At 41.5% G+C, this 17,121-nt stretch overlaps 1 protein-coding gene across 1 annotated transcript in view; it reads right to left on the reverse strand.

The window, feature by feature from the left end:
• Positions 1–17,121, reverse strand: part of LOC117527473 (DNA-binding protein RFX7-like) — a 50,396-nt gene that overhangs the window by 13,292 nt on the left and 19,983 nt on the right. Inside the window, exons 3-4 of the mRNA XM_034189836.1 lie at positions 6,153–6,238; positions 3,925–4,047 (exon numbers count right to left, since the gene is read on the reverse strand). Coding sequence (XP_034045727.1) covers positions 3,925–4,047; positions 6,153–6,238 — 209 coding nt within the window. The remainder of the gene's footprint in view (positions 1–3,924; positions 4,048–6,152; positions 6,239–17,121) is intronic.

The raw sequence follows: 17,121 nt of genomic DNA on the forward strand, positions 1-17,121 counted from the left end.
TCCTGCTGTGTTCCACTGTTCCCGAACATGCAGGATTGTATTTATACCATGTACACAATGCAATAAAACTACATGTTCAAAAAGAGCACAGAAAAAAAATGCTGATTGCAGCTGCTGCAGCTCCTCACTCTTAAATTCTCTCACAAACGTGTTTATAAATAAAGTCCATAAAAGTCCTGCTCACAGACTGATTGACAGGACATGTCTACAGTAAAAAGTCCGGACATCTCCAGTCCACTCACGGACAATTTGTTCGCGAGTGCACATGTGAACAATTAAAAGAAAAAAATAAACTGTCTGGCTGCAGGCAGTTAGTTCCCTCTCCCCTCAAACTCTCTCATCACTGTACTAAATAAAGGACAAAAAAGGACATAAGTCCTGCTCACAGACTGATTGCCAGAGACAGGACATGACCATAGTATAACTCTAGACATCTCCACATTTACTCATAGATGGTTCGTTCGCACGCGCGCACGCAGCTCACAGTCAAAAGAGGAAAGATAAACTATAACATAACTCAGAGTCCAGACCTGCAGCCCTGCACAAGAACAAAAATAAACTAGAAGAGAAATCAGAGTGCATTGTCTACGTGCAGCCAAACTGTGCACTCTGATTTCTCTGTGCAGAGGACATGCAGGCTGCAACCTCACTGCCTCTCTGCCCCCTGCTGCGCGCACCTGACATTCCTGCATCGTCATGACGTCACATGAAGCAACTCGAAGCACCCCCGGTGTGAAAGGGGCTTTACATTGACCAAAAAAAGTCATCAAGAGAGGTGTCAGTCCCATTGTTAGGAGGGACAGCTGCCCTGTCATTAGAACGGTGCTAACTAGAGCACAATAGGTGCTAATTAGAGCAAATGTTAGTCAGTAGCCAGTAGCAGAGGTAGGAGAGGTCTGGTTAGGTTTAAAACTCCATCTTTTGCTGGCTTCTGTTATTCTTCTCTACAAGAGTCAAGACAGACGTCAGACTACCAGAGCAAGAATTTTAGCTGAGGAAGCTTCTGTGATTATAAGCGAAACATCCTTGCATCAAGCAAACCAGTCCAGTCGAAGATTCGTTTCTCTACTATGGAAACCACCTGGACAACTGAGAGCCTTCACAGAAACTTTCCAATAAGGTGCAATTAATACAGGTAAAGAGTGCAGAATAGGAGGGCTTCTTAAAGAAAAACTAACAGGTCTGCGAGAGCCAGAATTCCTGTTGGTTGGTAGGTGATCAAATACTTATTTCATGCAATAAAATGCAAATTAATTATTTAAAAAAAAAAACATACAATGTGATTTTCTGATATATTCTTTTATTATTATTGTTTTTAGATTCTATCTCTCACAGTTGAAGTGTGCCTGTGACAAAAATTACAAACCTCTACATTATTTGTAGGTGAGAAAACTTGCAAATAGAGACAGTGGCTCAAATACTTCTCTGTATCTTTGGGATGGTGCCTGGTTTCCTCCAAACATGACACCTGGCATTCATGCCAGAGTTCAATCTCTGTCTCATCAGACCAGAGAATTTTGTTTCTCATGGTCCCAGAGTCCTTTAGGTGCCTTTTGGCAAACTCTAGGAGGTCTGCCATGTGCCTTTTACAAAGGAGTGGTTTCCGTCTGGTCACTCTACCATACAGGCCAGATTGGTGGATTGCTGCAGAGATGGTTGTCCTTCTGGAAGGTTCTCCTCTCTCTACTGAGGAATGCTGGAGCTCTGAAAGAGTCACCATTGGGTTCTTGGTCACCTCCCTGACTAAGGCCCTTCTCCCCCGATCGCTCAGTTTAGACAGGCGGCCAGCAGGAAGAGTCCTGGTGGATCCGAATGTCTTCCATTTACGGATGATGGAGGACACTGTGCTTGTTGGGACCCTCAAAGCAGCAGAAATGTTTCTCTACCCTTCTCCAGATTTGTACCTCGAGACAATCCTGTTGCATGCATGCTGTTTCATCTTAGGATTTTAAGGTAACACTTTGTAGCGGACTTTGAAAAAAATTCAATGTAAACTGTACTTACCTTGCTGGTTTTTGGGGTTTTTTTTTCGGCAAACACAAGAGCTTGCAGCTTTGTCTCAATGGTGTAGGAATTGTACTTCCCTGTTCTAACATCACAAGGAGAAGGAGTCGCTCCCTCAGATCTTTATTGTATGTCAGCACATATATTGGAGCAGCAGGCTGCCTTTGGACCCGTGATTGCTTACACGGACAATCAACCAGGCAGAGACATCTGGCGGCTAAGTGACCCAGGCCTTCAAACAAGGCCGGCGCTTATTTAATGCAGATTTTTTTTTTTTTTTCAGGTGGAGTTTTAACCCGGTAATTAAATGAGGCATGCCCGTATTTAAGTTCAGGCGTTTAATCAAGGAAATACGGTACATGTGATTTCTTTATTTGTAAAAATCTAAAAAAAAAAAAAAAAACAAAAAAAAAAAAACTTTTGAGGAAGTTTTGAATTTTGAGGAAAAGACATTAATTTCAGCCATTTTGGAACAAGGCTGTAAACCATTCACGATTTTCTAAGTAAGAAGGGGCACTATAAAATCTGATATAACTCGTTTAAGCTAAACACACAGTAATAATCTACCAGACTTAAAAAATGTACAAATTTCCATGTTATTTTATTGGTCTAAAAATAAATGTCCAAGGCTCCTTATGTTAAACAAGAAATGATCTAATATGAAATAACAGGTAGTTTTAATTTACAAATGAAAGGTTTCTAAAGAACCATTTATTGATTTAGCTAATTTAATTACAAGTGTTCTAAATTTTTTTAAACAGTAATCAGAAATTTTGAGGTAACAAATAACAACAACAAAAAACATTTCCAAGGATTTTTCTTCAGAAAACTGCTCTATAAATGAGCAGATCAGTCGTTTCTGCACCGATCTGTTTTGTAGAGATCAGTGGTTTCTGCCACTAGTCTTCCATGTTTTGGCCCGACGCGTCGTTCCTATTGGACAGCGCAAAGCTACGTCACAGCTCAGAGCGTCGAAAGTTGGATTGGGTTGAACTTATGTTTTTTTCTTTTGTTCAATTAAAAAAAAAAGATTGGGTTGAACTTTGACTGCGTCAGCCTGCCGATAAGCGGCAATGCGCGCTCCCGTCAGAAGTGTAGCTTTACCTCAACTTTTGACTTGACGCTGATACCTCTAAAAAGCAATGCGTCTCATTGAAATAATGCTTTTTACACCAATTCTTGATGCCTCTGACGCTTCCGACGCGTGAAAGGCCCATTAATCTGCGATAATGAGCTTGAAATAGCGCTGATCAAAATAATGAGGATAAGATCTATATCGGATTCCTGATCGGGATGCAACGTCCGATTTCGATCAAGTCTGAAACCACGTGATCGGGCCCGATTTCCAATCATGTGATCGGATCGGGACATCCCTACTTAATACTTAATTGAAATTGATTAAATTAATTGTGCTTCTTGTTGAGTGAAATGAACGTGACTTATAGATCTGTGCGACTGATATGTTTTGTTTTTTCTTCATGTCACATTTTTTTGGACAGATGCAAGATAAAAGCCTTTTTTATATCTCTATTCCAAAGGCGTCAATATTTTTGCAGGACGCTGTATTTCTGTTTGAGTTCAAAAGGAAGTGGCATAACAGTGCCAGAGACTTTCAATGACCGTCTCAAACTTTCCATTCTAATATTACCAACACATGCTGCTCAGTGAGTCCTATGTCTGCAGCATCTATTTATACTAATGCTTTAAGTAGCAGCAATTTGGAAGAGAAAAAGATACTCTAAACATTAATCGCTGTTATAGATTAGAAATATGAACCTGGATTATAAGACAATGAACTGATTTTCAATACACTGCAAATAAAATTTCAAGTTGAAATCAGATACTACAACTTATCTTAGCAAATGTGTCATTAATCTCATCATATTACTGCTCTTTCCACCCAGTGGATTGTTTTCTTACTTGTACTCATCATAAACCTCCTGCTTTGGAAGCGAAGTCTCTGGGTATTCCTCCAAATGACTCTGGATCCAGCTGAAAGCATGCGTTTGCTGTGTGCGGCTCGATGACAGGCCATTCTGGTCACTGAAAGAAAAAAAAAATAGTAATACACACACAAACACATATACATACATACATACATATATATATCACATACACACACACAAACACATATACATACATACATAAATCAAAGCAGTTTGTCTCATAAAAGTCTGTGTAATGTCAGCCTGTGGAGATCACCTGCACCATAACTCAGTCTTAAGGTTAAAGCTGCCCAGCCTTTGGGTTTTTTAAGATTTAAGTCATAAGAATGTTCTTTGGCACTGTTATAATTGTATTCCTTAGCATTTAAATAAGAGATTCATAATATTGTATTGGCAATATCATCAAAATTTGCACTGTCTAGAAAGAATTTTGAAATTTGACTCACATGGGTTGAAATTCAAGCGATCAGACGCCATGACCTACATTTGGTAAGGATGTCATACATCACGTGGGGGCTTCCCCTGAGTTGTGCGAGCATGCCGGGAAGGAAATTTAAACTGATCACACAAACAACATAGACATGGAGGAGGAGAAGGCTAAATGTAGCAGACCTGATAAAGTGACTTAAAGTGCAAGAAAAAGATGCAACGTTGAAGAAGAGAGAAAGAGAAGAAGGCAGCCAGTCAATGGCAAGGGAGAGGATGGCTGTGGAGAGGATGGAGCAGCTCTCTTCAGTGGCCGACCAGAAAAATGTTTTATAAAGGTTTTTTTTTTTTTTGGGACAAATCCAGTGTCACCGACCGAACGGTCCCCCCTGCCATCACTGCGCATGCGTCATTTCGGAGCTCAGCAATGTCATTTCTAAGCGTCAGCTGCAATTCACTGATTATCACCTCGTTTCTGCTTCAAACTGCACTCCAGTCATCATCTGTCTCATCGACAGATATCTGAAGCTTTTGTACAACAATCATTTGCACATAAATTCAGCATTATTTCATCATAAAAGACAGTGGACCGATCAGAGAGCAGCGGCAGCACGTCAGATGTGCTGCTGCACCTACGTAATTTTGATGCGTCATTAGCAAAATGAGGCGCTTATCGCCTCATTTCTGCTTAAAACTGACTTTAGAATAATTTAAGAGGTTTTACCTTGTCACCTGATGTCCCTTTGATCGCTGTGGGTGTAGAGCATCAGTCTCAGACGTGCTGCTGTGGTCCTAAATGACACGTGCGCAGTGAAGGCAGGGCGGACCAATTTTTAGGGGGGCTGTTCAGTCAGCGACACCGGACTTGACATGACTTAAGATTGGGTGAGTTGTGTTGATCAGCATATCTTTGCTGGCAAAATGACTATAAGTAGGTCCGGTCTGAAGTAGTCTCAAAACCTCACGCATGTGTTTCCTCTTACAGTTTGCCTGTACGACACTGAGGAAGGAAGACAACATTTACCATGGAATTCCTCCAGATAAATATGTCCTCTTCATTAAAATGAGCTGTAATTTTGCAATGTTACAAAAATAAACCTACATTACAACGAATGGATTTAGGTAGAAATTAAATTTAGTCCGTTTTGTGAAATTTGAAGGCCAGTACAGCTTTAACAGAGTAAAATAAACACTGCGTAATCAGACCATGCTATTCAGACATCACAAACATTGAAATAATCAGTCTTTTTTTGCCACGCAAATGCCCCTAACTCTATTGTGACACTGTCCAAGGGGCACCGACTGGAAAATAAGTCACAGTGGTCCAACCGAATGAATTCTGCTGCGGCACATGTCTAAGCACAGTTCCTCACAAAGTAAATGATGAGCCATGATTTGTTAGTTTTGAGGGGACACCACCTCTGTGAGTGACATCACAATCACAACATGGCCTGTCAGCAACTGTCTGTCATCAACTTTTGAGACACAAGATCCTTTGACCTGATATGCAACAATTTCATGTAAGCAAACAGTAAATCCAAACAGAATTACACACTCTACTGGTTTAAAAAGTTCACTATCATGAGCTGGAATATTTAAGTGTTGCAGGTTTAACACTTTCAGTAGTCTTCATTAAGCATTCTTCTGAGTGCAGCACAAGTACCTGTTTGCAACTGTCCTTCATGCATCATTTTTACAGTTTACCATTTCATAAATATATTATCTTTTCATTTTTTTTTCTATAGCTGCCATTTAAGAAGGGTCGTTCAACCTTACCTTTTATCAGGGATACTGCTGGGACCAGATGGCAACTTAAGGTAGAGGTAAAGTTTTTCAATGTCTGAGAACTTCTCGACATCTAGCTGGAGAAATATAAGAGAAAGAAACGTTGGTATTGTTTTTGCATATAATAAGCTTTATCTAAAAAAAACAAAACACATACACCACATAACTCAGTGCTATTTAAGCACACTAAAAAGGGGACTTACTGAAAATTTATTCTGGAGCACATTATTTGGTCACACCAGTGAAGTAACATTGTGTAAGATTTTCCAGATACATACTTGTAAAGTCTATCCGTCTCTATGGCCTTTCCAATTATGCCTGATATTCACCCATGTCAACACACTCAACAGCACAACGATTTAGTGATGGTGGACCCTATTGTATACATGCAGCAAAGCAAAGCCCAATGCAAGCATCACTGCTAGTTTCTAGTTTCAATAATTTGATCATATTAGTCCAGTGATCTTTGCATTGGCTGCCTGTTCATCTGAGGGCAGATTTCAAAGTTTTGTCAGTACATCTCATATCACCCAGTTCTGGAGGAACATCCCAGGTCACCCTCTCAGATTCTTCTAAAAAAAATTCAAAGGCGTTCCTATGCTTCCTAAACCCCAAAAAACTAGGTCTGTATCTCGAACAGTGTCGAAGCCACAGCCCCTGTAAATTTTAGTTAATTATTTGAATTTTACCTAATGAGGCTTTGCAGCATGATTATCTCCAATTGTATAGAATGCACAGCTTTGAAAGTCGATGTCCGCCGCTAACCTTTTCTATAGAATTTGGAAATCTTGTCAGATTTTGTATATCTTGTGCCCTTCCCCCCGCCCCATAAAGCTCTGAAAATGGTTGAAAATTAAAACGCAAATTGCCATTACCTTTATATTACTCAAAACATATACTAGCTAAAGCACTGTTTTTTTTCTATTAGTTTTGACATATTAGATCACATCTATAAGAAAACCATATTTATTGTGATTTTAGGAGTGCCAGAATAATTTTTATAAATATGCTCGTTTTTATTTTTCTAAAAATGACCTGTTTTCACATCCTCTTTTGGCCATGTGGCCAGAAGACCAACAGTTTCATATTTTCACCATGAGGTCTTACATATCTGAAGATGATATGATCAAAACATTGTGTTGTTACTGGCCTTCTGTCTGGAGTTATGATGTTTCCATATTAAATACACGTAAATGTTAGATGGAGGTGAAATTACTAAATTAAATTCTTTTTTCAAGTGAAATGTACATTTCACTCGGCTGAAATGTACATTTCCGAGCGTTCCAGCCGAGTGTGTGGCGTCCAGGATGAAAATCAGCACCTCCAAATCCGAGGTCATGGTTCTCGACCGGAAAAAGGTGCTTTGCCCTCTTCAGGTTGGTGGAGTGTCCTTGCCTCAAGTGGAGGAGTTTAAGTATCTCGGGGTCTTGTTCACGAGTGAGGGACGGATGGAGCGTGAGATCGATAGACGGATTGGTGCAGCGTCTGCAGTGATGCAGTCGCTGTATCGGACCGTCGTGGTGAAGAGAGAGCTGAGTAGGGGGGGCAAAGCTCTCGATTTCCCGATCAATCTACGTTCCGATCCTCACCTACGGTCATGAGATTTGGCTCAAGACCGAAAGAACGAGATCGCGGGTACAAGCGGCCGAGATGAGTTTCCTCCGCAGGGTGGCTGGGCGCTCCCTTATAGATAGGGTGAGGAGCTCGGTCACTCTGGAGGAGCTCGGAGTCAAGCCGCTGCTCCTCCATGTCGAAAGGAGTCAGTTGAGGTGGCTCGGGCATCTTTTCCGGATGCCCCCTGGACGCCTCGCTGGAGAGGTGTTCCGGGCACGTCCCATTGGGAGGAGGCCCCGGGGAAGACCCAGGACACGCTGGAGGGATTACATCTCTCGGCTGGCTTGGGAACACCTTGGGGTTCCCCCGGAGGAGCTGGGGGAGGTGTGTGTGGATCGGGAGGTCTGGGCGGCTTTGCTTGAGCTGCTGCCCCCGCGACCCGATTCCAGATAAAGCGGAAGAAAGTGGATGGATGGATGTACATTTCAGAGCTGCCAAATACACTTTTCACAGCAATTACTAAGATTCATTCATATATTAGTGACAAACAATGAAAAATCAGCAATCTTTATCCAGTTCAGCACATTTATTAAAGGTCACACACACCACAGGTGAGGTGACAATGACTTTTATGTAATCACCACAACATAAATTCATATTTCAGTAATTCATATTTCAATCATTCAACAAAGTCCACATGCAGGAATAAGACAAAACTGTTATCAAAGCTCAGCAGTCTGAGTGATTATGATCGTCCCAGATTAACTGGCTTATATATGGAGCACAACTTGTGCAGTACTTTGGACATGTACAGACAAGAGTGGATTACTTACCCAATTTATTTTGCTGTTAACATCAGATGCAGTGAGACAAGTATTTACTGAACCAAGGTCCAATGATATACGAGGTCTATTAGATAATAAACCGACCCTTTTATTATTTTTTTTTTTAACTATATGGATTTGAATGACGTGCGATTACACCAATCATGCTTGAACCCTCGTGCGCATGCGTGAGTTTTTTCACGCGTGTCGGTGACGTCATTTCCCTGTGGGCAGGCCTTGAGTGAGATGTGGTCCCGCCCTCTCGGCTGAATTCCTTTGTTTCACACGCTGCTCAAGACGGCGCGCATTGCTTTATCAAAATTTTTCTGGACCTGTGAGGAATATCCGAGTGGACACTATTCGAGAAATTAAGCTGGTTTTCGGTGAAAAGTTTAACGGCTGATGAGAGATTATGGGGTGTTTCTGTCGGTGTAAGGACTTCCCACGCAGCGGGACGTCGTGCAGCGCTTCAAGGCGCCGTCGTCGGCCTGTTTGGAGCTAAAAACATCCTAATTTAAGGCTTAATTCACCCAGGACGTTGTGAGAGAACAGAGAAGATTCAGAAGAGGCTGGCATGAGGACTTTATGTGGACATTCCACTGTTTAAGGACATTTTGTAACGAAAGACGTGCGCGCAAATTCGCCGAGTCGTTTCCGTGACGACTCGGCAAATCTGTGTGAGCAGCGACAGGAAAAACACCTCCGTGTTGAAAACCATCTGTAAAATTCAGGCGGCTTTTGATGGCTTTCAACAAGTGAGTAACTGAGAAATTGTTTAACAGCTTTGGCATGTTCCAACTTGCCCGTTAAGGTTTCCAACGGAGGTGTTTTTCCTGTCGTGACCCCCCGCGGTCAGGTCCAGCCCGACATGCGACTCTGCCCGCACGTTCTTTCATTACAAAATGTCCGTTAACAATGGAATGTCCGAATAAACTCCTCATGCCGACTTCTTCTGAAAGTTCTCTGATGACTTCCTGGGTCAACAGAGCCTGAAATGTGGAAGTTTTCAACTTGAAACGGCGAGACGCTGCCGCCTCGAAGCGCAGATCGCCGTCAGGCGCCGTGGGCCATCCTTACGGCGACACTACCAGACCAAAATCTCTCATCAGCCGTTAAAATTTTTACCGAAAACCAGCTGAATTTATCAAATGGTGTCCACTCAGTTGTGCCTTACAGTTTTGAAAAAAATTTGATCAAACAAAGCAGCAGTCTCTGAGCCATTCCTAAACAATGAAAAAAATCGACGAGAGGGTGAGCCACTCCTCACTCAAAGACTGCCCACAGGCGAATGACGTAACCGACAGGCGTGAAAAAACTCTAGCATGCCCACGAGGGTTCAAGCATGTCTGATGTAATCACACGTGATTCAAATCCATATGGTTTTTGAAAAAAATAATAAGGTCGGATACTTTTCTAATAGACCTCGTAATGCTTACAATAAAGTCATGATGAAAACCATTGCACATACAATAATTCTCACTGTCTGGTCCAGGATGACAACTAGAATGCCCAAATTCTTAAACAAAAAAAGAAAGAAAGAAAGAAAGAAAGAAAGAAAGAAAGAAAGAAAGAAAGAAAGAAAGAAAGAAAGACCCACAACATCAAAAAACATAACTCCAGAAAGAAGGCCAGTAACAACACACTCATTTGATCATATCATCTTCAGATATGTAAGAACTCATGGTGAAAATATGAAACTGTTATTTAACTGGCTACATGGCCAAATGACGATGTGAAAACAGGCAATTTTTAGAAAAATTAAAAATCAAGCATATTTATAAAAACTGCTCTGACACTCCTGAAATCACAATAAGTTTGGTTTTCTTATAGATGTGGTCTAACATGTCAAAACTAACGGGAGAAAAAAAAAATCAGTGCTTTATCTACTGTACTTTTTAAGTAATAAGCACTTAAATGGTACTAGCATTTTCTTGCGTTTTCAATTTTCAACCATTTTCAGAGCCTTGTGAGAGGAAAAGGGCACAAACTCTCTCACCAAGAGAGCACAACAGAGCATGTACTTTCTGCAGCAGCTAAGGAAGTTTAACCTGCCAAAAACAATGATGGTGAACTTCTACACTGCCATCATTGAGTCCATCATCTCCTCTTCCATCACTGTCTGGTACACTGCTGCCACTGCTAAGGACAGGAGCAAACTGCAGTGGATCATCCACGCAGCACAGAAGGTGATTGACTGCAATCTGCCATCCCTACAGGACCTGTACATCTCCAGAGCTGAGGCAAGCAAAGAAGACAGCGGCTGATCCCTCTCACCCAGGACAGAAACTTTTTGTTAAACTCCCCTCTGGCAGATGGCTGAGTTCCATCAGGACTAAAACCTCAAGACTCAAAAACAGCTTCTTTCTGTCTGCAGCTTGACACATAAATAATGCCAGACACCCCCACTTACCCTGCCCCCCCTCCCACTCCCATAAAGTACAGATTGAAAGGTACTGTACATCTGCATGCCTGCACAGCCCCATTCAACTATATTTATTTGACAGCAAACAGTTTTGCCCATTTGTCTATTTGACTCCTTTTCTTTTTTCCATATTTTTTCCTTTTCTTTTACTGTTGTTTAGGCACCAATTACTTCTTACAGAAGTATTTTTCCCTCTCTTTTTCCTTTTCCATTATTGTTGTTTATGCACCAATGACACCAGATCAAATTCCTTGTATGTAAGAACTTACTTGGCAATAAATTCAACTCTGATATACAAAATCTGACAAGATTTCCAAATTCTACAGAAGAAATTAGCCCTAGGCACTGACTATCAAAGCTGTGCATTCTATACAAATGGAGATATTCATGCTCAAACGTGCACCGAGAGCCTCGTTTGGTAAAACTCAAAGAATTAACTAAAATTTCCGGGGGTTGTGGCACTATCTGAGATACAGACCTAATATTTTGGGTATTTACGTATATGTGGTATAAGAGTACCTGACTTGAGATGTACTGACTTTTTTGTAAAGTCAAGACTTTATAAAAATTGCTCAATGGTTGTGTGCAGGCCTCCATTTATACATTTTCGACAAGGACCAGCTGGTTAATAACTTGAAAATCTTAGGAGCCAGTCAGAATTTCAAGGAGCCACTAAGTGACTACAGTATAACTTGGATATAATGTATTCAGGTGGACCAACGAATTTTGTCCGTTACAATCGAAATCCGCTATATGTATAAACTGAAAAATCCTCTATATGTATAAAACAGACAAAATCCATTATACGAGGTCTGTTAGAAAAGTATGGGACCTTTTTATTTTTTGCAAAAACCTGATGGATTTGAATCATGTGTGCTTGCATGAGCCAACCTTGAACCTTCGTGCACATGTGAACTGCTGGCTAAGGCTAAGCGTAAATTTGGTAAGATTGTAATTCACGTCGGCAGTAATGACACCCGGTTACGCCAATCGGAGGTCACTAAAATTAACATTGAATCGGTGTGTAACTTTGCAAAAACAATGTCACACTCTGTAGTTTTCTCTGGGCCCCTCCCCAATCGGACTGGGAGTGACATGTTTAGCCGCATGTTCTCCTTGAATTGCTGGCTGTCTGAGTGGTGTCCAAAAAATGAGGTGGGCTTCATAGATAATTGGCAAAGCTTCTGGGGAAAACCTGGTCTTGTTAGGAGAGACGGCATCCATCCCACTTTGGATGGAGCAGCTCTCATTTCTAGAAATTTGGCCAATTTTATTAAACCCTCCAAACCGTGACTATCCAGGGTTGGGACCAGGAAGCAGAGTTGTAGTCTTACACATCTCTCTGCAGCTTCTCTCCCCCTGCCATCCCCCCAATACCCCATCCCCATAGAGACGGTGCCTGCTCCCAGACCACCAATAACCAGTAAAAATCTATTTAAGCATAAAAATTCAAAAAGAAAAAATAATATAGCACGTTCAACTGCACCACAGACTAAAACAGTTAAATGTGGTCTATTAAACATTAGGTCTCTCTCTTCTAAGTCCCTGTTAGTAAATGATATAATAATTGATCAACATATTGATTTATTCTGCCTTACAGAAACCTGGTTACAGCAGGATGAATATGTTAGTTTAAATGAGTCAACACCCCCGAGTCACACTAACTGCCAGAACGCTCGTAGCACGGGCCGAGGGGGAGGATTAGCAGCAATCTTCCACTCCAGCTTATTAATTAATCAAAAACCCAGACAGAGCTTTAATTCATTTGAAAGCTTGACTCTTAGTCTTGTCCATCCAAATTGGAAGTCCCAAAAAACAGTTTTATTTGTTATTATCTATCGTCCACCTGGTCGTTACTGTGAGTTTCTCTGTGAATTTTCAGACCTTTTGTCTGACTTAGTGCTTAGCTCAGATAAGATAATTATAGTGGGCGATTTTAACATCCACACAGATGCTGAGAATGACAGCCTCAACACTGCATTTAATCTATTATTAGACTCAATTGGCTTTGCTCAAAATGTAAATGAGTCCACCCACCACTTTAATCATATCTTAGATCTTGTTCTGACTTATGGTATGGAAATTGAAGACTTAACAGTATTCCCTGAAAACTCCCTTCTGTCTGATCATTTCTTAATAACATTTACTCTGATGGACTACCCAGCAGTGGGGAATAAGTTTCATTACACTAGAGGTCTTTCAGAAAGCGCTGTAACTAGGTTTAAAGATATGATTCCTTCTTTATGTTCTCTAATGCCATATACCAACACAGTGCAGAGTAGCTACCTAAACTCTGTAAGTGAGATAGAGTATCTCGTCAATAGTTTTACATCCTCATTGAAGACAACTTTGGATGCTGTAGCTCCTCTGAAAAAGAGAGCTTTAAATCAGAAGTGCCCGACTCCGTGGTATAACTCACAAACTCGCAGCTTAAAGCAGATAACCCGTAAGTTGGAGAGGAAATGGCGTCTCACTAATTTAGAAGATCTTCACTTAGCCTGGAAAAAGAGTCTGTTGCTCTATAAAAAAGCCCTCCGTAAAGCTAGGACATCTTACTACTCATCACTAATTGAAGAAAATAAGAACAACCCCAGGTTTCTTTTCAGCAGTGTAGCCAGGCTGACAAAGAGTCAGAGCTCTATTGAGCCGAGTATTCCTTTAACTTTAACTAGTAATGACTTCATGACTTTCTTTGCTAATAAAATTTTAACTATTAGAGAAAAAATTACTCATAACCATCCCAAAGACGTATCGTGATCTTTGGCTGCTTTCAGTGATGCCGGTATTTGGTTAGACTCTTTCTCTCAGATTGTTCATTGTCCATTACTTAAAAAGCCATCACTTGACCCAGCTATCTTAGCTAATTATAGGCCAATCTCCAACCTTCCTTTTCTCTCAAAAATTCTTGAAAGGGTAGTTGTAAAACAGCTAACTGATCATCTGCAGAGGAATGGTCTATTTGAAGAGTTTCAGTCAGGTTTCAGAATTCATCATAGTACAGAAACAGCATTAGTGAAGGTTACAAATGATCTTCTTATGGCCTCAGACAGTGGACTCATCTCTGTGCTTGTTCTGTTAGACCTCAGTGCTGATTTTGATACTGTTGACCATAAAATTTTACTACAGAGATTAGAGCATGCCATAGGTATTAAAGGCACTGCGCTGCGGTGGTTTGAATCATATTTATCTAATAGATTACAATTTGTTCATGTAAATGGGGAATCTTCTTCACAGACTAAGGTTAATTATGGAGTTCCACAAGGTTCTGTGCTAGGACCAATTTTATTCACTTTATACATGCTTCCCTTAGGGAGTATTATTAGACGGCATTGCTTAAATTTTCATTGTTACGCAGATGATACCCAGCTTTATCTATCCATGAAGCCAGAGGACACACACCAATTAGCTAAACTGCAGGATTGTCTTACAGACATAAAGACATGGATGACCTCTACTTTCCTGCTTTTAAACTCAGATAAAACTGAAGTTATTGTACTTGGCCCCACAAATCTTAGAAACATGGTGTCTAACCAGATCCTTACTCTGGATGGCATTACCCTGACCTCTAGTAATACTGTGAGAAATCTTGGAGTCATTTTTGATCAGGATATGTCATTCAAAGCGCATATTAAACAAATATGTAGGACTGCTTTTTTGCATTTACGTAATATCTCTAAAATTAGAAAGGTCTTGTCTCAGAGTGATGCTGAAAAACTAATTCATGCATTTATTTCCTCTAGGCTGGACTATTGTAATTCATTATTATCAGGTTGTCCTAAAAGTTCCCTGAAAAGCCTTCAGTTAATTCAAAATACTGCAGCTAGAGTACTAACGGGGACTAGAAGGAGAGAGCATATCTCACCCATATTGGCCTCTCTTCATTGGCTTCCTGTTAATTCTAGAATAGAATTTAAAATTCTTCTTACTTATAAGGTTTTGAATAATCAGGTCCCATCTTATCTTAGGGACCTCATAGTACCATATCACCCCAATAGAGCGCTTCGCTCTCAGACTGCAGGCTTACTTGTAGTTCCTAGGGTTTGTAAGAGTAGAATGGGAGGCAGAGCCTTCAGCTTTCAGGCTCCTCTCCTGTGGAACCAGCTCCCAATTCGGATCAGGGAGACAGACACCCTCTCTACTTTTAAGATTAGGCTTAAAACTTTCCTTTTTGCTAAAGCTTATAGTTAGGGCTGGATCAGGTGACCCTGAACCATCCCTTAGTTATGCTGCTATAGACTTAGACTGCTGGGGGTTTCCCATGATGCACTGAGTGTTTCTTTCTCTTTTTGCTCTGTATGCACCACTCTGCATTTAATCATTAGTGATTGATCTCTGCTCCCCTCCACAGCATGTCTTTTTCTTGGTTCTCTCCCTCAGCCCCAACCAGTCCCAGCAGAAGACTGCCCCTCCCTGAGCCTGGTTCTGCTGGAGGTTTCTTCCTGTTAAAAGGGAGTTTTTCCTTCCCACTGTCGCCAAGTGCTTGCTCACAGGGGGTCGTTTTGACTGTTGGGGTTTTTACGTAATTATTGTATGGCCTTGCCTTACAATATAAAGCGCCTTAGGGCAACTGTTTGTTGTGATTTGGCGCTATATAAATATAAATAAATAAATAAATAAATGTGTGAAGTTTTTCCACACCTGTCGATTGCATCATTTGCTGGTAAGCAGCCTTTGTGTGAGGATGTGTGTAGTGCGCTCGGCGGATTTTCATTGCAAGGAAAACGAAGTAACGACTGGAGCAGCGCTACTGCATCAAATTTTGCCAGAAACTGGACGACAGCCAGGTGGAAACCATTCGGAAGATTCAGACGGCTTTCGGTGGCTTTTCAGTCGTGTGACTATCCGAGAAATTGTGGAAGAAGTGGGCATAATTTTTCAGAGTCCAGCATGTCCTGAGAGACTTCAACACAAAGGTGCTTTTGCTCCGCCGTCAGCTTCGGCACGAAATCTTCTGTCACAGTGGAATGTGCCGAAAAAGTGCTGATGTCCACCTCTTCCGCAATTTCTCGGATAGTCACACGACGGTCCCGCATCACCACAGCGTTCACTTTGGAAATGATCTGGTCATTTCAGCATGTTGATGGCCTACCGGAGCGTGGTTCGCTCTCCACCACTCTGCGGACGTCTTTAAACCGGTTGTACCGCTCCTTAATCTGTGTGATGCCCATAGCATCGTCACCGAAAGTCGTCTGAATCTTCCGAATGGTTTCCACCTGGCTGTCGCCCAGTTTCTGGCAAAATTTGATGCAGTGCTGCTCCAGTCGTTCCGCCATTTTCCTTGCAATGAAAATCCACCAAGAGCACAACACCTGTCCCACACAAAGGCTGTTTACCAGCAAATGACGCAATCAACAGGCGTGAAAAAGTTCACGCATGCGCACGAAGGTTCAAGGGTTGCTCATGCAAGCACACGTGATTCAAATCCATCAGGTTTTTGCAAAAAATAAAAAGGTCCGATACTTTTCTAACAGACTTCGTGTGTATAAAATGGACAAAATCCATGATATGTGTGTAACAGATTAGTTGCAGTCAGGAGGCACTGAAAGATCTGCAGGGAATCCCCAGCACCAATTATGGAATTGCTTGATTAAATGCCTACACTGACTAGGGGCCTGCCTCATACCAGGTCAAAACTATGTCTGAAAAAATAAATGCCTGCCTTAAATAAGCACCGGACATTATGTGCATTAAAAAGATTACATTTGGTCGAGTCATTCTTTTTTCTAAGTCTGCTGCAGAGTGGTACCTTCAAATCCTAAAGCCTGATTTATGCTTCTGCAACTCTGTAAGGGCTCGGTCCCACCGAATAATAAGCCATGAATAATGAGCCACACATGGGTGTGTAGTGATTATTCTAAGCATAACCAACATTTTCATCACGTGTCCACTACTAAGGCGCCTGTATGTGCCCCGCTGTACCCTGCATGTGCCACGTAGCAGCCTCTAGTGAGCCACGACTGACCGGTCATTTGAGCCTTGAATGGCTTGTATCAGCCACGCTAAGCCACGTATGAGCTACGCAGTGCCGTGTAGTGTGACATCGGTGCATCAACGCACGTTTGGTCCTATCCTCCGCCCCTCCCACACTTGTTTCCTCATGGAGCTGGAAAGAGAGGAAAAAAAAAAAAAAAAGAGTCCAGATGAAAAAGTCCTCTTTGAT

Source organism: Thalassophryne amazonica, chromosome 2, assembly GCF_902500255.1.
Source record: "Thalassophryne amazonica chromosome 2, fThaAma1.1, whole genome shotgun sequence".
NCBI lineage: Eukaryota > Metazoa > Chordata > Actinopteri > Batrachoidiformes > Batrachoididae > Thalassophryne > Thalassophryne amazonica.